The sequence below is a fragment of the Lampetra fluviatilis genome, chromosome 59 (assembly GCF_964198595.1).
Source record: "Lampetra fluviatilis chromosome 59, kcLamFluv1.1, whole genome shotgun sequence".
Classification (NCBI taxonomy): Eukaryota; Metazoa; Chordata; class Hyperoartia; order Petromyzontiformes; family Petromyzontidae; genus Lampetra; species Lampetra fluviatilis.
Window position 1 is genome coordinate 7,999,380 of NC_136333.1, and position 21,083 is coordinate 8,020,462.

Here is a 21,083-nt window from a genome sequence, read left to right on the forward strand (position 1 = left end):
AACCTCTGCTATTGCACCTCTACGCATTGTCAAGCCAAGAGGTAAAACCTTTAACATGGCAAGTGTTATCTCCTAGAGGTAAACCCTCTGCTATGGTACCACTAACCACGACCAAACGAATCAAGCCTAGAGGTAATACCTCTAACATGTCAAGCCATGCCCGCTAGAGGTAAACCCTCTGCTATGGTAGCACTAGCCATTACCAAACAAATCAAGCCAAGAGGTATAACCTCTAACATGGCAAGCCATAACCGCTAGAGGTAAACCCTCTGCTCTGGCATTCCCGTCACAATCATAGCTCCTCCCACCCTCCTCCCCCTTACAAATCTCTCTTCCAATAGCAATCGCGCAATCACACCCCCCCCCCACCCCCCACCATGGGAAGCGATGGCTCAGCCAATGAGAGCGCGGCTTGGGCCTTCCCGCTGCTACGGGCCCTCAGACGGCCGCAGGTAAAGAAGAACGAGGCCCTGCACCGGGCTCCAGGCGGGCGGGCGAGCGAGCGAGCGAGGGGCCTCGGTTCCCCGCGGTCTCCGCATGCGGCCGTGAAGCGAGCGGGCGAGCGAGCGGGCGCAGCGGGCGACGAGTGCGACGAGAGAGGTTGGCGGCGTTGCGTTGATGGCTCTCAAGTCGCCTGCAAAACTGTTAACCCCCTCACACACGCACCCCCCCCACACACACGCACGCACCCCACGCCTTAAATATAAAAACTCTAAATCGCGCTTTTGTTTGGCGCAAGCCTGAGGCCTGTGATCGGTCTATCTCTCTTTTATATTTTAAAAATGGGCCCTTTGCCCGTGGTTGTTGTTGGTGGTGGTGGAGCGACGTGGGCTGAGCGTGCGGTACCCCCTTTGTAACGAGTGCCTCGGTTTGTTGAATATATGATGGAGGCTCGTGTGTCTGTGTGTTTGTCTGTGTGTGTGCCTGTGTGTTCGTGTGTCTGTGTGTGTGCCGATGTGTTCGTGTCTGTGTCCATGTGTCTGTGTGTCCGTGTGCCTGTGTGTTCGTGTCTGTGTGTGTCTGTCTGGGTGTGTGTTCGTGTGTCTGTCTGTGTCTGTGTGTGTGTGGAGCGGTGGTGTAGTGGTTAGCGCGCTACGCTGCGAACTTGGCCACCCGAGTTCGATTCCCGCTCACGGCCACCAACACAGATGACGATTCATCTGAACCTGTCCTGGGCCTCCCCTAGGTCGACTCAGCCTTCAAATTAGTACCTGGTGCGGTGTGTAGTAGACATCGCCACTGGGGAGACAAAGACGGCTGCGCGTGTTAGCTGGCCACCCACCCCCTCGTGTGCCGTGCCTGCCTTCACAGGTGCTGCTCGCTAACAGCACTTGCCCCTACAGTCTGTTGCAGGCTACACGGGGCATCTTTGTGGGAGCGGTGGTGCAACGGTTAGCGCGACGATCCCGGCGGGCCGGTGACGATTCATCTGAACCGGTCCTGGGCCTCCCCTGCATCGACTCGGACCTCGATTAATCGAGTGCCTCGTGGCGATTCGTAAAAAAAAAAAATCGCCACAGAGAGAGACAAAGGCGGCCGGGCGGGGTCGTTGACCACCCACCCCCCTAGGTGCTGCTCGCAAACTGAATTTGCCCCCAACATTTCAGACGCTGTCTTTCCCACAGCCCTGTTCTTCACCTGAGGACGGCTGCTTGCGTTGTGGCCGAAACGTCGTGAGAATTGTATTTTATTATGTTACATTTTTATTATTTAATTATTTCCCTTCTACGTGACTTTACCGAAAGAACTAAGAAGATTGCCCTCAACAGTCTGTTAAAGGTTACCGGCGAAGTATGGCGTTTTTGGAAGCGCGTCACGTCCCTTGTCTCTCTCGTGCGGTGTCAACGGATGGTGGATTCGAGGTTAGATGTCGATATCGTTAAGAATCATGATCTTGGTTTTAGACTGAAATCCTATGAGCTATAAAGCTCCCCCCACCCCACAGATGTCAAGTATTGAGAAGGGGGGACATGGTTACAAAAACAAATACACGAAACACGATAGGAGTGTGCAAAAATTGAGATTTGGTAAGAAAGTCGCTGATCGAGCCGTGATGCTGCTTGAATTGATTATTTGCTGGTTTTGATTGGTGACCGCTGTTCAACCATTCGATGTGTGTGTAAAGATAACTTATTGGGTCCCTAGGGGGTTTCTTTGTTGGGTTAGATCGTGTAAATATGAATGTGTCTTTAAACTCGCCACCACCCGACACGGCCAGTTAGTGAGGGGGTTGTCACGTGAACAGAACGTACCAATTCGTTACTAGTTCAGCACTACATTTACAATTCGAACTCGTAACTAATTGCCACTTTTGGTTTACGTGACACACCTTACTTATTGGCTGTGTCGGGTGGTGGCGGGTTTAACGACACATTCATATTGATGCGATCTAACCCCCACAAAAAAACCTTTGATGGATAATATTGGTCGCGAAAGCCTACTGTGTTAAACTCACTTATTGAGTTGTCTAAAATCTTTTTGTTTCATGATTGTTGTGAGATATTAACCCCACTTCGACATTAGCCCAGTGAGATGAGTTCTTATTTTAAGAATCGAGTTAACGGTGCATTTTGCCATGCGTAGCCTCTTGTAATCGGCGCCCTTTTATTTAACCACGTAAAGCTGTTTGCGTTGATTCGTTGGTCTTTTTTCAATAGCCTGACGTGTAATTTATACGAACTCACAGTAATAATAACATTGAAGTGTATATTCCCCCTTGTCGCTGGCCGCCTTTGGGGAGGGTGTATAGTATGAAAGGCCGAAACACCCTAGGAACCAAAGGTTCACTACTGACGATGCGCTTCCCAAATTTCACCAGGCTCACTGTTCATGAACTCTTGGAAGTGCTTGCACAAAGGATAGTAACATCTCATCCTGTGTTCTTGGAATCTGAATAAGCTTTTTGACACGCTACGCCAGCCCTTGATTGAACCATTTCAGTTTTAGCTCAGCAATTTGTTGACATTTTCAATGTGCAGGTAACTACTAATTGTTACCACTTCATGTGTTTCACCTTCAGTCTGTCTGGTGTACTGTGAGCCCAGTGATATTTCCTCATTGAAGTAATTTAACCCCATTGAGATTCTATATTGGTGTTTATTATTCAACCATTGTGGCTTAAGGTCTGTAATTAGTTGATGTTTTTTTATGTACCCAAGTGTCTTGTTTCATAACTATTACCTGAAGTTTGATTTACTACTCTGAGCCCACGGAGTGATTCTAGATATTGAGATTCATCGCATTAAGTGTGGGCCCCATTATTTTACCAATTGATGTTTTACCATCGTAGGTTATTGGTGTTATGCAATACAGCATCTAATTGTGTTCTACTTGATGTACGAACCCTCTATTTAGTATAATTACTTCAGTCAACTAGTTGAACTTTCTGAAATGTATTTATTCTCATTGGGAAAACCACTGAGATTGGTTTTGACCGTACAGTGTTTAGATTGGCGGTTGCCCCTTTTACCAGTCGAGACGTGTGAGTTATTGGTATCACAACGTGGCTTTATAATTAATTTGAATTATTTATTAATCCCACAATGTCATTGGCGTTGGCCAAACATTGCAGTGCAGGACCCTCCTGAAAATTCGTCTTCAGGACCCAATGCAGCTTTTTTCATGGCTGGGTAATTAAGAAAATATATTTCTGTTATTAGACCATCGGAACCGGTTGACGTTTGCTTTCTTTCCGTGCCAGTTACTCGTGCGATTTTATTGAGGTGTGCCAATCTGCCCGTGCCTTTTTTAAACCGTAGATTCCTACAAGCCGTGGTCTTTTTCGCCGCTGGATGAAGGCCTCTTATCATGACATTGTCACCCACCTCCCTAGCGGTCCTGCACTCACGCAATCCATCGTAATCCTGCCCAAGAACCGATATCTCATCGCGCCATCCCTGCCGTGGTCGGTCCCCTCAACCCCACGTTTCTCCTTTCGCTGCCATTCACCCACCAGTCTCAAACAATCGGCTATGATCCATCATCATCGTCTTCATCATCGTTAGATATTCATGCTGTGTCTCCCGTGCGGAGGCGGTCTCGAGAAGTGTGCGTGGTGGTGGTGGCGTCATCACGCACATGTGACGCCACCCACAGCGCTTGAGCCCGGTTCCTACGTCGTGCTGACGTCACGCCTGCCCCCCACCCACCAGCCATTGGAGAGCTGCAGTGGCCTGTCCGTCGGAGTTGTTGACGCCATGGGAAGGCCTTCATCCAACAGCGGCTCGACCATGGCTGACGGTGGTGTACTTACTCGACCGTGTCAAGCCCACGATGATACTGTGATAAGCGGGTATCTCATTATGCCCAAATTCTATGCAGGCTCGCTAATGTGTCCCGCTGAGATTCATTGTCTTCTAATTGATATCCTTTGTTTAGCCATGTGAGAATCCATGAAGGAGTATTATTATTTTTTATTATACGTGCACTCTTTAACCAACTTCGAATTGATGTTATCTCTATTCAGCGCTCAAGGAGAATAACAATATTTTAATTCGTGCCCATTATTAGGTCTGTCAAGCTTTGTGAACTTCAAAGAGTGGTTTTTACCACGTTCCATTTGTCCAATATGTGCACAGGTCGCTTGCATCACAGCTAGGCTAGGACAACATGACACCAGCAAGCGCGTGTTCACAAAGGGTGATTTACACAGCCACCGACGGCTTGTAACGGACATCGCACGCACTGCACGTGACAGCCGCAGTGGCGCAGGTGTCACGGGCCTCGGACACGCAGCCGCTGTGTGGAAGAGGCACGCTGCCCTCAGGCTTGTTTGCCACGTGGCCATTATGACACCGTCCCCGTTGATGAAATGTATCAGTGGGTCTCAGCCTTATTGCTACGGCGTCCCCCCCCCACCGCAATTAAAACCGCTTGTACTTTGTGCAACCCAACCCCGCCGTGTGCAAGCAACTGCTTGCCTTTTTCCCGGGGCATCACCAACAATGGCCATTGTGAGCCACCACCCACCCACCTCGCACGATGCCCGCTTCCCCCAGAGTCGTCAACCCACTTGCGCTGCCCTTGACCTTCTCACTCCCCCCTCCCGTCTCCTCTCTCTCTCTCTGTCCGTGGCTCCTCCAGGTAGAGGAGGATGGATGGGCTGATGGCGAACACCACCCTCGTCACGCTCTTTGCAGACGACGACGTCTCAAAGGAGAGCACCGACCTCGCAGTCGACGCCTCGTGAGTTTCCTCCAAAAGTTTAATGGCTAAACAAATCTTGTTCTTCTTTCGTACGGCTGATGCAGACGCAGGGCAGCAAAAGCTACAATTTCACGTTCGGGTGGTCAAGCCGCACAAACCGCGTCGGGAGCGGCGGCGGAGTGTTATCGTCGTGATGTCTCCTTCGTATTTGTGGGTCTCGGTACATTGCGTCGTTATACGTCGTACGGCCTGTTCTGGATGCCCACGGTCGCACACTGCTGAAGAGTTTTTAATTTTCCATTTGTGCATCGTCAGGTATCTGCATCAGCCCTAGTTGGTGCGGGTGCTGTTTGCGGTGGACCATGAGTGAATAAATAATAATGAATTAAAAAAACCCGCTGACAGTGGTGCACAATTAGCACTAAGCTCAACACGTTTGTCAACAACACTGCGGTGTGTGCAGATGACACGGCGATGCCGCGTACTCGCTTCGTACCGACTAACGCCCGCACGCTCACGCCCGCGCGCGTGTCGCCCACGTGCGTGTCGCCCGCGATCTGCCGCTCGCGCGCCTGCAGGTTGCCAGCCGGGGAGGGCGCGTTTGCAGGCGGCGTCTCCCAGGCGCTGGCGAGTCCCGAGTTTGCGGAGGACGTGTCCCACGCGCAGCTCCCGCAGAACGAGTCTCCGCACGGCGGCGAGGCCACGGAGCCGCGCGCCGAGGAGGAGGTACAAACGGCGGCGGCGTCCGCCCCCCCCCCCCCCCTTTCCTTCGCTGCCGCCGCGGTGTTTATTCGTTTCGCCGCATCGCAAGGCCCCAGCAGGCCACTTGGCCCCCCCTTGGAGCCCCACCCCCTCCCCCCCCCCGGGCAGCCTTCAGTGCGGCCACCTGACGTGCCGCCCTCCCGGACAATACGCAAATGGTGACAACGCCTCCCATCATCGTTGTGCTGCTGTCAAACCCCCAACCCCCCCCATCGCCGTGCGCATCTTGACACCGCCACGCCACCGATATCGCCGCCGCCCCTAACGCCCGCCCCCCCGTCCGCGCGCTCGCTGCCGCTCCTTGTCCCCACCGCCCCCCCTCCTCCGCAACCCCGCCCCTTTCCTTGCGCCCCGTGTCACCGGCGGCGCCAGCCGCAGCAGCGCGTGGTGAAGAAGGGCGGCTGGCCCAAGGGGAAGAAGCGCAAGAAGACGGGACGCGACACTAACGCCCCGCGGGCGCCGCTCACGGGCTACGTGCGCTTCCTGAACGAGCGGCGGGAGCAGGTGCGCGCCGAGAACCCCGAGGTCTCCTTCCCCGAGATTACGAGAATGCTCGGCAACGAGTGGAGCAAGCTGCCCGCGCAGGAGAAGCAGGTGCCCACACACCACCCCACCACCAACGTTGCCCACCACCACCACCACCACTTCCCTAGACAGGCATACCGCGTTTAGCACAAAGGATGCGTTCTTGGTAAAACGGAGCGCTATACCAAGCGGTGCTATCGGAGGTCACTATGGTTCCAATGTATATGCGTTACCAGCAGCGCTATTTGTTTAGACCAATGAGCCATATTTGAGGGCTTCATTGGGGTGGGGCACCACGGTGGCGAGATGTTAGCGACCTCGCTTGGTTTTCAGGAGGTCATGGGATTCAATCCTGACCCTGATGCCTGCTGTATGTTTTGAGTTTGCGTGTCTCTCTCCCCGTGGTGATTGCGTGGATCTTTCTCCCAGTCGTCTGGTTTTTCCCTCCACATTTAGAATCGACGCGCGTCCGAGTTATTTGGCTGATATAAATTCCCACGCGATAAGCCACTTCGTTGATTGCCAGGTCGCTTCTGAATAAAACATATTTAAAAATACTTTTTTTTTAAACACGCTTTAATGAAATGTCCCGTACGAGTAATGGCAGAACTCCACGACTCCAGGAAGTGGTCCCGCAGCTTGCCACAGCGTCAGGGAGCCCCCTCCCCAACTCCGAGCTGCCCCTCCCCCCCTGCCCCCTTCCCTCATCGCCCCTCTCCTCCTTCCACAACCCCCACCCCTCGGCGTGGCTCCCCGAGGCTTGCCGTGACGTAAGGGACCGTGGTGATTTACAGCCAACGTGAGATGAGCGTGGACAATTAGAGCCGTAAAGATGATCGTTTAAAATTTTTATTTTTGTTATTTTTTGACATAGGTATGACATAGGTATTTAAAGTTTGCAGTCGATATGACATTGGGAAGACGGTTGAAATTGAGTTACCAGATTTTTTGAGGATACGACAACAGACGGAGTGAGTTCAATAAAAGCGTGTAAAAAGAGCTCTATAGCATGGTGGGCTTTACCTGGTACAATAAAAATTTGTATTAGTCTGGTAGTTGAGTTTTATAGGAGGTTATTGTCACGTGGTTCCAATGGAGATTCGTTACCAACAGCGCTATATTGTTGTTACCTATGAGCAATACATGAGGGCTTCATTGGGGTATATAATAATGATACTGTACGCATGGTAAATGTAATGAAGAGTTTTAGAAATTAAATATAATAACTTCTTATGATAATAACATAAAAAATACAATAAGTTACGTACTCACCATTCGGTCGGAGCTTGCGCAAGAATAACCGTCTGCTGTAGACGCACGTTCCGCGCGAAGCAATACTAACCAACGGGATTACTCGATCCACGGATCGCTAATGCATCGACGCACTGATTATCCCTCGATTAATCGATACTCTGATCGACTGAGCAGAATCGATACAATAGACAGCTCCTTTCAGGTTCCGCAAAGACCATATATGGGTAGAGACGTGACCCCTACAGGCAAGGCCACACCTACTTTCTTCCATATATGGGTGGAGACGCGACCCCTACAGGCAAGGCCACGCCTACTTTTTTCCATATATGGGTAGAGACACGACCCCTACAGGCAAGGCCACACCTACTTTCTTCCATATATGGGTAGAGTCGCGACCCCTATAGGCAAGGCCACGCCTACTTTCTTCCATATATGGGCTGAACCCCGCACGAATTTTCCTCCCAGGACGAAGAGCGTGATAAGGAAACGTGGTTATTAGAGGCAGCGCTATAAGACGTAAGCCTGTACGTTATGATATACTCGTTATACTCCTTAACATCATTTCGTAATCCGTCACCAAATCGGTGTCGTATGAAGCGGAGTATTTTTACACGGAGGCTTTCGTGACCAGTATTCATAATGAAGGTTTTTTTGTCGTGTTAGATCACGTAAATGTGTCGTAAAACCGACCAAATCGACGAATCGGCCTCGTCGTGTGAAGGTGGGTTTACGACGCACTTTTGAATTTCACGCGATCTAACCCAAACAAACACTTCTACTATTGTGAACGAAAATAACGAAATTAGTTTGATAGTTTTTTATTTTAGTACAATGGTACGGTCCGATCAGCTATCGTACCGACGTGTCCCGCCAGAGGTACTTGGACGAGGCGGACAAGGACAAGGAGCGATACATGAAGGAGCTGGAGAAGTACCAGCAGACGGAGTCCTACAAAATCTTCAACCGCAAGACGCACGAGAAGAAGCAGAAAAAAGGTAACCCCCCCCCCCCAACCCTCTCTTAGTTTAGGAAGAAACGATCGAACTTTTTGCTTAAATCACCTGGCTCCCCGTGCTGGCAAACATCACCACCTGCCGCCCCCCCCCCCCCCTGACATATCCGGAGACTGGCAATAACCACCCACAAAATGATTGAAAAGTCCTCAACGCCCGACACACACCTCCGGCTCCACGGAGACCTCTTGAGCCCACCAAAGGTCACGCCTCCCCCTCAAGAAAGCTGATTGGGAAAGGCCGAGCCACCCACTCACTCACCCAGCCACCCACTCACTCACCCAGCCACCCACTCACTTACCCAGCTACACACTCACTCACCCAGCCACACACTCACTCACCCAGCCACCCACTCACTCACCTACTCAGCCACCCACTCACTCACCCAGCCACACACTCACTCACCCAGCCACACACTCACTCACTCAGCCACCCACTCACTCTCCCAGCCACACACTCACTCACTCAGCAACCCACTCACTCACTCACCCAGCCACCCACTCACTCACCCAGCCACCCACTCACTCACTCAACAACTCACTCACTCACTCAGCCACCCACTCACCCAGCCACTCACTCACCCAGCCACTCACTCACCCAGCCACTCACTCACCCAGCCACTCACTCACTCACTCAGCAACCCACTCACTCACTCACCCAGCCACCCACTCACTCACCCACTCACCCACTCACCCACTCAGCCACCCACTCACTCACCCAGCCACCCACTCACTCACCCAGCCACACACTCACTCACCCAGCCACCCACTCACTCACCCAGCCACCCACTCACTCACCCACTCACCCACTCAGCCACCCACTCACTCACTCAGCCACCCACTCACTCACCCAGCCACACACTCACTCACCCAGCCACCCACTCACTCACTCAGCCACCCACCCCCCCACCTCCGCGCACTCCGGTGAGCACGGTTGGCTACGTACGGTGCGAAAGAAGTTCGACGTACGTACGAGGGCACCAGCAAGAGGCGCATGAGCCACGTGGGAGCCGTGGACGGATGATTTCTGCCGGAATGGCAGCGGTCCACCACTAGAGGGCAGCGTCGCCTGGGTTACCGTAGGAGTAGAGATCCTGACGAGGGAACGCGTTCCTGCGACTTCGATCGCTCTGAACGGGAAGGGTGGTGGGGGGGGGGGAGCATTGGTTATGCTGTACGTACAGTAAGTCCCCATTCAACGCGGAAGTTGACGGGTTTCTGGAAAGTTTTTCGCGTTCAGCGGAAAAAAAAACGCGTGAAGCGAAAACAATCTCCCCGTAAGTGATGTAATAACGGTGAAGTTTGGCGAGGTACGATGTACCACTGCTGCGCACACCGCGCAGTGAGATGGCGGGGCAAATAACCTGGGTACGCCGCCATCGCGAGACCGTATCATTCCGCGTTACCGTATCGCCGTACCACTTGGCCGCGCAGATCAATGAAATTCTAGATTTGAAGCTTTCGTGACTGAAAGGATTCATACTCTTAGGGTTTTTCGGTAAAGTCACGTAGGTAAAAAATAAAATAAAAATTAATAAAAGTAAAATACAACACAAGTAAAGTACTTGATACAGCAATCGTGCTGTAACGGTTCCACCTGAAGACGGAAGCTTGTGTTGCCTCCGAAACGTCGTGATTTTTTATTTTACTTTTATTTATTTTATTTTTTACCTACGTGACTTTACCGAAAAAACCTAAGAGTAGCTCAATGAAAGTTGTTTGTCGGATCGAAACCGCGGACGCGGTAAGCGAGGGCTCGCCGGTACGGTAACGCTGCACGGGGAGGGGGAGACTGCATCATGGGAGCGAGTCGGTGGGGCAACTCCCGTCCTGTCCGCTGTTGCCAAATGACGTCGACTTTGGCCTGTTGTTGTGTTTCTTCCCCTTTCCCGCAGAGGAACCTTGTTCTGTTAATGGCTCGTCAAATGAGGTACGGTGGATTTGTTCTCTTGTTCCCTTGTCCGTCGGGCTCGGGTGAGCGGTGGGTGGACGTTGTTCGGGGGGGGGACGAATTAACGACGAGTTTCTGTATCGGTGTGTTCGCTTTCTGGACTTTGCTGACCCTGCAAATCGTCGAACGCCCGTTGGTTCACTCCACGCCAGTAGCTCAGTGGGCCTTACCTGGTAAAATAAAAAAGAATCGGTAACTCGATCCACTCACGCAAAAACACTGGAACACATTATCCAACACTTTAGGTGACAGAAAATCTAAAACAATAAAATGCATCTTCTTGGTTCTTTCGGTAAAGTCACGTAGAAGGGAAGTAATACAATAATAAAAATAAAACATAATAAAACAATTCTCACGACGTTTCGGCTACAACGCAAGCAGCCGTCTTGCGTTGTAGCCGAAACGTCGTGAGAATTGTTTTATTATGTTTTATTTTTATTATTTTATTACTTCCCTTCTACGTGGCTTTACTGAAAGAACCAAGAATATGAATCCCTGCAGTCACGAAAGCTTGAAATCAAAATGTATTATGTAGTTTGTTCTGTATTATGTAGTTTGGTAAACTCGCACGCATTCACATTTGGGCAGTTTCACCAGCTTTGGTTTAAAGCGTGTGCTTGAATCTGCCCATAAGACAATGAACGTTGAAACTGGTTCTCAGTTTTGTAACCAAACCAATTCCGCTGGAATTATACAGCCCCAGAAGAGCATTATGGATAATGGTATGTTTAACAAAAGATATGTTTTACTATACCAAGGCGAGGGATTTAACATCTCGCCACGGCGGATGTATTTGTGTGACATTCATCGTCATCTTTGTGTATCCCTCTTGTCAAAGGCTTGGGCCTTGAGCTTCGCCGGCATCCGTAAACGTCATCCCTTCTGCCCATCGTGTTGTTGGAGTGAAACCCGCCTTATGGAGTCGCGTTGATTGTACCCCCACCGGCGCTTCTTAGTTTAGTTTTAGTCGTTCCCCGATGTGGTGTGGTGTTGTGTTTTTATCCTTTCAGAACGAAGACGAATCGAGAGACAAGCTGTCGGTATTTGACATACCGATTTTCACGGAAGAATTTCTCGACCACAACAAAGGTAACTCTTTCCGCTCGCCCGCTCCTGCCAAACGTTGTGCCCCAGGCACTTTTAAATCATCATCTACATTGACAAACTCGTTTTCTTTTAGAACTGCATTTTTGCGTGTTTAGCTCGTTGTCCTAAACCATCAACCATATTTATTTTAAATGTAATACCACCACCACTCAAGGGGGTATCAAAGAATTGTACACTAAAACAAAATGCTGAGACAAGAAAATCATGTTTAAGTAAAAGCCACGAGAAAATAATGCACTCTTAAACACACCGAGGCTCGTAGCGTGCCGGATCACCGCTTGCAAGGAATTCCAGGGACTTGGGGCAACACTTGAGAAGGCCCGTACCCCCAGCGTCGAGGGTGTGGTAGTAAGGTCCTACTCTGAAGAGCGTGGAGTGTAAACCACAGTCGTCTGAGAGATCAGTCGCCCGCACGCTCGGATTAGCACGGTTGGCCACGTACGCTGCGAAAATTAGCTCAACATACGTACGTACAACTCATTCATTGGCTGACGACGCCTTAATCTGTGTAGAGCGCCCCAGAGCTTGGGCAATTGTTGGCGCCGGCTCTCACCGCGTGGGCCGCCTTTGCCTGCTTGTCTGTGGCTTCTCATCGTGGCCTCGACTCTCGCCACAACACTGAGCGGGATATTGTTATGTGGCGTCATGTGAAAAGTTTAAACATGGTTCTTTTAGTCTTGGACACTGGGCCCCCCCCCCCAACCACTCCCCGCCCCCACCCACTTGTTCACGGACTCGCACTGACCAGCGCGGCCAAGTGCGGTCAAACAAACAGCCGGCGACCAACACGGTCTCGAGACGGTCTTCATCCGGCATGGAGTTGACAAAAGGGGCCGTGATGATGCCCCGTTTGTTCCAGAGCTCGGTCACTCGGTTTACTCGCCTGTGCAGCCTCCCACTCGCCTGTGCAGCCCCCCACTCGCCTGTGCAGCCTCCCACTCGCCTGTGCAGCCTCCCACTCGCCTGTGCAGCCTCCCACTCGCCTGTGCAGCCTCCCACTCGCCTGTGCAGCCTCCCACTCGCCTGTGCAGCCTCCCACTGGCCTGTGCAGCCTCCCACTGGCCTGTGCAGCCTCCCACTCGCCTGTGCAGCCTCCCACTCGCCTGTGCAGCCTCCCACTCGCCTGTGCAGCCTCCCACTCGCCTGTGCAGCCTCCCACTCGCCTGTGCAGCCTCCCACTCGCCTGTGCAGCCTCCCACTCGCCTGTACAGCCTCCCACTCGCCTGTGCAGCCTCCCACTCGCCTGTGCAGCCTCCCACTGGCCTGTGCAGCCTCCCACTCGCCTGTGCAGCCTCCCACTGGCCTGTGCAGCCTCCCACTGGCCTGTGCAGCCTCCCACTCGCCTGTGCAGCCTCCCACTCGCCTGTGCAGCCTCCCACTCGCCTGTGCAGCCTCCCACTCGCCTGTGCAGCCTCCCACTCGCCTGTGCAGCGACACTCTCAGCCTGGCTGAGCTCCCTCCATCCCTCGCGCTCACTCGACCCCGCGCACCAACGGCCCGGCCGGCCGGCCGAGCAACCAGCCGATCGACCGACATCTCCCCACTTCTTCGTCGTTGCACCCACGTTCCCCCCCCCGCCCCGCCCCCCCCCCCCAGCGCGGGAGGCAGAGCTGCGGCAGCTGCGCAAGACGAACACGGAGTACGAGGAGCAGAACGCGATCCTGCAGAAGCACATTGAGAACATGCGCGCCGCCGTCGAGCGGCTGGAGCGTGACGTGAACGCGGAGCGCGTGCACAACCTGGCCCTGCACCAGCATCTGGAGGCGCTGCGGCACGCGCTCACCAACGGCTTCTCCGCCGTGCCGCTGCCCGGTACCGTCTGCCGCCCCGGCGCGGCCTTCGGCGTCTGGCCGGTTGAATACGTGGGGGGACGGGAGGGGGTGGGGGGCGCCAGGGTGGCGTAGATGTTAACTGCCTCGCCTGGTATACGGGATGTCGTGGGTTCGACCCTGGCGCCTGCTGCTGTATATTTGGAGTTTGCGTGTCTCTCTCTCTCTCCGCGTGGTCGTGTGGATTTTTCACCGATTTTTCTCGGTTTTTCCATCCACATTTAGAATCACGCGTTTTAGAGTATTGGGCTGCTATAAATTCCCGCGCGATGAGGATGTTTGAGCCACTTTGTTGGGCTGTAATTGGTGACAGCCAGGTCACATTGCAGCACAGTGGTTGTTCGGTGTGTGGGGAGTGGTGGCGCTGTCATGAATTGGGAACGAGTGGCTGGCACTCTTAACACTTCATTCTTCCACTTTACAATCGAGCCGAATATTTTTTAACTGGTTGTGGGCCTCCCCCCGTAGGTCGACTGAGCCTCTCAAATGAGGACCCGGTGCGGTGTGTAAACGTCGGGGAGATGTGCCCTTCGTGCCTTCGTGGGTGCTCCTAACAGCACCGTTTGTTCAGGCTATACGGGGGGGGGGGAGAGTGGGGAGGGTCCCCTTTGTCTCTGTGCGTGTCTGCTCGCAATCATTGTTGACGCTTGTGTATGTGTTGCGCTGGCGGCAGGCTCTGGCGAGACGCCGACGCTGGAGACGATCGACTCGTACATGACGAAGCTGCACAACATCATCCTGGCGAGCCCGCAGGAGAACGAGGGCCTCCTGGCCACGGTGCGCGACGTGGTGTCCCGCCTTGACAGGTGAAGCCTTCGCAGCGCCAGAGACTCGCTGGCGACTCCTCACCAAGACCCCTCGGGACGACCCCACGGGAACCCCACGGGAACCCCTCATGACCCCTAGCGATCACCCCTCGTGAATCCCTTGTGACCCCTTGTGACCCCTCGTGATCCCCCGCGACGACTTCCCCCGTGACGACTTCTCATGACGACCCCTCGTGTCGACCCCTCGTAAAGACCTCTAGTGACGACCCCCCTCGACGACCCCCCGCGACCCCCCCCTGCATCCCCCCCCCCCTCCACGTCTCCTCATGCGAACCCCCGCCCGCATGATAGTCGCCCGCTAGCGGCACCACTACGGCGCGCTGCAAGACGGCCAGTGACGCCCCAACCAGTCTTGGGCCTCCTTGAGGTCGACAGGCCCTTGCATTGGTCCCTGCTGCTGCAAGTGCGTAAAACATCGACGGCAGCGGGGAGAGGAAGGTGGCCGGGCGTGGTGGCTACCGACAGGACCACCCCGGTGTTCGTGAGCTACCGGCGGGCCTTCGTAGCGATTCGCCAGTAACTCTCGTCCCCCGACGGATACCGCTGATCAACGATTGATTTCTGTCCTCTCTGTGCGCCGCGTGTGTTCAGCGACAAGCTTTGAAATGCAAGGGACGCTCCGACGGGCTTTTGGGGAGGGAAGAAAAGAAAGTCACATGCTGGGTTTTCCATGAAGCGCTCTCATCGTGATCTTTGAAGAGAAAGGATGCATTCTGGATATATGTATAAAAATACACAACGGAAAAATGAGAACAAAAAAATGGCAACGGCTTAAACAAAAAAGAAATGCTGACAGCTGCGACGATGTATTTGCCCGTTGGCGGAAGTCTACGATTAAATATCAATGGAATTTTCCACGGAGGACTTTTCACGGCAAAAAAAAATAATGCCTCGGAGAAAAACCGTCGGCTCGGTCCGCTGAAGAGCTTTCGTCCGATTACACTGGTCAACACACTTTTTCTGGCATAAGGTATTCCAACGGTTTGAATGTAATTTTGGGGTGCTGATTCCAAATCTGGCATCAGTTTTTGTCTATCACATCAGGTTTTTGAGATATCAAATATTGCATTTTCAATAAAACTGCAGAAGAAAAATATTAAATAAATGTGGATATCTACATAAAATGATATTATAAACACACTATCCTAAAAATACAGCACCATATTTTAACACTAAAGCAGTCACTGACTCGCAACAACTTGCAATCATAAGTGACAGAGTTAATTTCGGGTAAAATCAATGAAAATGGGGTATGCCGATAGCATAAAAATGAGATGTGATAGAGCAAATCTGAGATCAGATTTGGAATCAGCACCCTGAAATTAGTCTAAAACAGCTGCAAAAGTCCAGGCCAGAAAAAAATGTTTTTTTTTTTGTTGACCAGTGTAATTAGCATCCTTGGCTTGGGGCCCGTTACCAGAGCGTGCTGCTGCTGCTGCTGCATCTCATCGCAAAGCACCGCGCTCCTTGCAGCCGATGCAGAACCGGTCGAGTCTTAATGCAGAAGCCCCCTCGTCTGATCCAAAGCAGCACTTGTGGTCATATGATACAGAACCCCCTCGCCCTGTCCCATACAGAACCCCCTCGCCCTGTCCCACACAGAACCCCCTCGCCCTGTCCCACACAGAACCCCCTCGCCCTGTCCCACACAGAACCCCCTCGCCCTGTCCCATACAGAACCCCCTCGCCCTGTCCCACACAGAACCCCCTCGCCCTGTCCCACACAGAACCCCCTCGCCCTGTCCCACACAGAACCCCCTCGCCCTGTCCCACACAGAACCCCCTCGCCCTGTCCCACACAGAACCCCCTCGCCCTGTCCCATACAGAACCCCCTCGCCCTGTCCCACACAGAACCCCCTCGCCCTGTCCCATACAGAACCCCCTCGCCCTGTCCCACACAGAACCCCCTCGCCCTGTCCCATACAGAACCCCCTCACCCTGTCCCACACAGAACCCCCTCACCCTGTCCCATACAGAACCCCCTCGTCCTGTCCCATACAGAACCCCCTCGCCCTGTCCCATACAGAACCCCCTCGCCCTGTCCCATACAGAACCCCCTCACCCTGTCCCACACAGAACCCCCTCGCCCTGTCCCATACAGAACCCCCTCACCCTGTCCCATACAGAACCCCCTCGCCCTGTCCCATACAGAACCCCCTCGCCCTGTCCCACACAGAACCCCCTCGCCCTGTCCCACACAGAACCCCCTCGCCCTGTCCCACACAGAACCCCCTCGCCCTGTCCCACACAGAACCCCCTCGCCCTGTCCCATACAGAACCCCCTCGCCCTGTCCCATACAGAACCCCCTCGCCCTGTCCCACACAGAACCCCCTCGCCCTGTCCCATACAGAACCCCCTCGCCCTGTCCCACACAGAACCCCCTCGCCCTGTCCCATACAGAACCCCCTCACCCTGTCCCACACAGAACCCCCTCACCCTGTCCCATACAGAACCCCCTCGTCCTGTCCCATACAGAACCCCCTCGCCCTGTCCCATACAGAACCCCCTCGCCCTGTCCCATACAGAACCCCCTCACCCTGTCCCACACAGAACCCCCTCGCCCTGTCCCATACAGAACCCCCTCACCCTGTCCCATACAGAACCCCCTCGCCCTGTCCCATACAGAACCCCCTCGCCCTGTCCCATACAGAACCCCCTCGCCCTGTCCCACACAGAACCCCCTCGCCCTGTCCCATACAGAACCCCCTCGCCCTGTCCCACACAGAACCCCCTCGCCCTGTCCCATACAGAACCCCCTCACCCTGTCCCACACAGAACCCCCTCACCCTGTCCCATACAGAACCCCCTCGTCCTGTCCCATACAGAACCCCCTCGCCCTGTCCCATACAGAACCCCCTCGCCCTGTCCCATACAGAACCCCCTCACCCTGTCCCACACAGAACCCCCTCGCCCTGTCCCATACAGAACCCCCTCACCCTGTCCCATACAGAACCCCCTCGCCCTGTCCCATACAGAACCCCCTCACCCTGTCCCGTACAGAACCCCCTCGCCCTGTCCCATACAGAACCCCCTCGCCCTGTCCCATACAGAACCCCCTCGCCCTGTCCCATACAGAACCCCCGATTAATCTGACGCAGAGCCCTCGTCTCACTTGGGTGCCTTAGTTTGTTGGCTCACCACTGGCCACTTCCGAGCCAAACCAGCGTGGTGGGGGGGGGTGGCGCCCCACTCCCCTCTGCTCCCCCCCCACCCCCCCCCCCCACGGTACAGGTGGGGGGGGGGGTTTCTGCTTGGCTATTTTTGACGCCCACCAAGCCGGAAACGAACCGGGGCCACGGTTGGTTCTCGCAAGAAGCCACCTGGATCCTTGTTGTCGGGGGACGCAGCGGAGAGCCGGTGACGACGCGTTTATCGTGCGTGGTGCTGGTCGGTCGGTTGATTGGTCGATCGGTCTGTCGATCGGTCGATTGGTTTGTCCATCGGCCTGTCGGTCGGTCGATCGGTCGGTTGGTCTGTCCATCGATCGGTCGATTGGTCTGTCCATCGGTCGGTCGGTCGATCAGTCGATTGGTCTGTCCATCGATCGGTCTGTCCATCGATCGGTCGGTCCATCGGCCGGTCAGTCGGTCTGTCCATCGGTCGATCGGTCTGTCGATTTATCATTTGGTCATTCAGCCGGCTGGTCGGTCGGTCAGACGATTGATCGGTCGATCGGTCGGTGGGGGCGCTGCGTGGACACGGCGTGGCGCGTGCGCGACGTCGTTCGGAACTTCCGGTGCACCGTGCAGCGGCCAGAAGCGCCCAACCCCCTGCCCCCCCCCCCCCCCCCCCACGGCCATGGCTCGCTCGCTTTAAAAGTGTAAAATAACGAAGTATTCGGATGCCGGCCACTCGTCACCCAACCCATCGTAGCCCTACACAATCCACTTGTTTGTTCGTCGTCAACGGGGTTAGCTGATCCTGGCACCGGTGATGTTGGACTCCATCCGTACCCTCTTGAACCACCTGGCCACCGCTAACTCAGAGTAGCAGCTGCTTGGACCTGCTATGAAGGGGGTTCATTTCTCTTACTTAGTTATTTTTTTTATCCCTGAAAGGCTTTTTTTTGTGTAACAGTGTTGTCGCGTGGATGGTTTTAATTACAATTGTTTCTTCATAACTGTTGGCGTCTCGTATTTTTTTTATCGGAGATATTACATAATTTGTACATTTTATTTCGGCGAGTGGCTTTTGATCGACGGCTTCTGTCAAAATAGCGCAATTCTATATTTTCTCTCGGCATACGTTGTTTGTTTTCTAACAAACGATCTGACGGTGGGTGTTGTTTCAAAACTTAAAGATGTTTTAAAAATAACTGTCCCAAAGGTGTCATTATTTTTTATTTTTATCGAGGCAATTGCACGGGGCGGTTACATCGCGTTGTGATGCACGCACACACAGACAAAGATCCCCCATGTAGACTTAAACATACTTGGGGCAAGTGCTGTTAGTGTGTAGCACCTATGAAGGCCAGAACGGCACACGAGGGGTGGGTGGCCAGCACCACACCCGGCCGTCTTTGTCTTCCCAGTGGCGATCTTTTTACGTGCTGCACCAGGTCCTCATTTGAGGCCGAGTCGACCTAGGGGGGAGGTCCATGAACAGTTTAGATAATCGTCACAGGTCTTGGTGGCCTTGAGCGGGAATCGAACTCGGGTTGCCAGGTTCGTAGCGCTACACGACCGCTCCAATACCAACATCCGCTATTCGCCACTAAGTGACGGTGACGTCACCACGGCGCCTGTGCCAGGCCAGGTGCACTTTGAGGCCACGTGGAGTGTCGAAGGCTCGCTGCTGACAGGAGGTCTCGGGGCAGACCCAGCAGGTGCCATGGGCTGGCTGACTGAGTTGACCGTTAGAGGCACCACCAGCTGTACCCCCCCCAGTGCCAACTTGCTGCATCTTAGCAGCCCGTCGCTCCGGGCGGCTACCGCTCCCACACACACCCATCAGACATCAACTAGACCGGTGATGAAACGCCGGGGCCCCAACGGTATCATCTTTAGATGTGCGTGCCAATGCCTGCGAGTCTGTGTGCAGACGACGCCACGCGCGGGAAGGACGCCACTGCTGCATCGGTTGTAGAGTTTACACTTCCAAATCCACTTCTCGATTAGCACGGTTGGTGCGAAAGGAGTTCAAGATACCCACGCTACAGGATACACTGCATACTACATTATATACGACACATCACTATACACTACACTGCTTTTTGTGATTAGTTTGTGGTCCTTCCCTCCGCACCTCCGATTAGCGCGCTTGGCTACGTACGGTGCGAAGGAAGTTCAGCGTACGGGATGCGGGTCACCGGCTCCATCTCCCGGCATAGAAGTTGAAGCGATGAGCCAGCTTGTGTTCATGTCTGCCATATCCTGTTGTCTCTGGCAGTGTACAGGGACTCTTCTACTTACAAACGAGTTAGATGCCTGTTCGTAAGTCGATTTGTCCAACTTCTGTCGATTCCAAACACGTTGCATGGCATGTCCACTAAACACGGGGAATGGCTGTAAAAGTTGTATCATCCTCCGTAGACGTAGATGCCACCGCTTCTTCACGTTCTGCAGATGTATATGACACCACCGCCATCTGTTGTGCGGCTGTTGAACTTACGACTGTGCGAACAGGCAACTGGACGTACGGACAGGGTCGTATCTTTCAAAGTTCGCTAGTCAAATGGTCGTAAGTCGGTAGCAACGGCCACGGTTGGTGTATCGGCAGCTCGCGTTTGGTGGAGTAACGTTTGGGTCAGGCGGTGACTTGCATCTCTTGCAAAACATCTCGCCAGCGTGGAAGTGTAGGCCAGACTTACCCTCTAGAGCAGTGGTTCTTCATCTTAAGCTGGGGCGCACGCTCCACTCCCTGGGCGTGCGAGACATGGACGGATTTTTTGAGAAGGCAAATCGTCAAAACACAAATTAAACACATTCCTGCGTAGGAATGTGTTTAATTTGGACCACTGTGTGGAGAGTCGTCGGAAATTGTCACGTTGGCAATACTGGGCCCCTGTCATGGGAACGTGGAATATCCACCGCTGGCTCAGGAGCGCCGCCACACGGTGGGGAGAGATGTTGAGAGGCGCTCCGTCCTCACGCTTCTGTGGGAGACGCTTGGAAAGTTGTTGTCAAAAGCCACGAGGTGGCGATACCGTGACGTGGAATAAAAAAGCAGCTGTGACCTCAACAACAAAAAATTGGTTCGGAAGCAACGCAATCATCGTCGTCGTGGAGAATTTAAGTGTTGTAACGAGAAGAAAAGATGTCCTCAACATGGAAAGTAAAAAATAGAAATCTTTTGTTCAACATCCCATCATCGACACGGCCCTTCCTGGGAGCGCATCATTACAGCAGAATTGGACCGGTTACAAAACTGCGAAGCAAGATTCGATATTAAGTGTCAGGCACGATTGGACCAAAGCTGTTGAACTGCCCAGATGTGTATGGGTCCGAGTGTGCCCAACGACATAATCATTGGGGAGCCGCGGTGGTGAGATGTTAACTACCTCGCCTGCTACACAGGAAGTCATGGGTGCGATTCCAACCCTGACGCCTGCTGCTGTATATTTGGAGTTTGCGTGTCTCTCTCATCATCATCATCACGGTGGCTAGGAGATGTTAACTACCTCGCCTGGTATACAGGAGGTCGTCGGTTCGATCCCGACCCTGACGCCTG

The 21,083-nt window shown here is 53.5% G+C and overlaps 1 protein-coding gene across 5 annotated transcripts; it reads left to right on the top strand.

Annotated features, from left to right (window-relative positions):
- Positions 1-408: 408 nt before the first annotated feature.
- Positions 409-16,076, top strand: LOC144950866 (high mobility group protein 20A-like). Of its 5 annotated transcripts, none has more exons than XM_078881013.1 (10): positions 409-600; positions 5,083-5,184; positions 5,724-5,871; positions 6,280-6,501; positions 8,561-8,681; positions 10,594-10,628; positions 11,660-11,738; positions 13,353-13,568; positions 14,259-14,391; positions 15,004-16,076. In XM_078881013.1, the coding sequence occupies exons 2-10, from the start codon at positions 5,093-5,095 to the stop codon at positions 15,014-15,016; spliced, it is 1,059 nt and encodes a 352-aa protein (XP_078737139.1). In that variant the 5' UTR covers positions 409-600; positions 5,083-5,092; the 3' UTR covers positions 15,017-16,076. The 5 variants fall into 5 exon arrangements, with proteins under 5 accessions (XP_078737139.1, XP_078737142.1, XP_078737140.1 ...); XM_078881016.1 differs by having other exon boundaries at positions 6,289-6,501; XM_078881014.1 differs by having other exon boundaries at positions 6,286-6,501; positions 15,004-16,073.
- Positions 16,077-21,083: the final 5,007 nt, after the last annotated feature.

Excerpts from the sequence above, each read along its gene's own strand:
- LOC144950866 (XM_078881013.1), top strand. The coding sequence starts at position 5,093 with ATGGATGGGCTGATGGCGAACACCACCCTCGTCACGCTCTTTGCAGAC. Across the intron at positions 5,872-6,279 it reads AGCCGCGCGCCGAGGAGGAG|CCGCAGCAGCGCGTGGTGAA; the intron begins GTACAAACGGCG and ends CGGCGGCGCCAG. Across the intron at positions 8,682-10,593 it reads CGAGAAGAAGCAGAAAAAAG|AGGAACCTTGTTCTGTTAAT; the intron begins GTAACCCCCCCC and ends CCTTTCCCGCAG.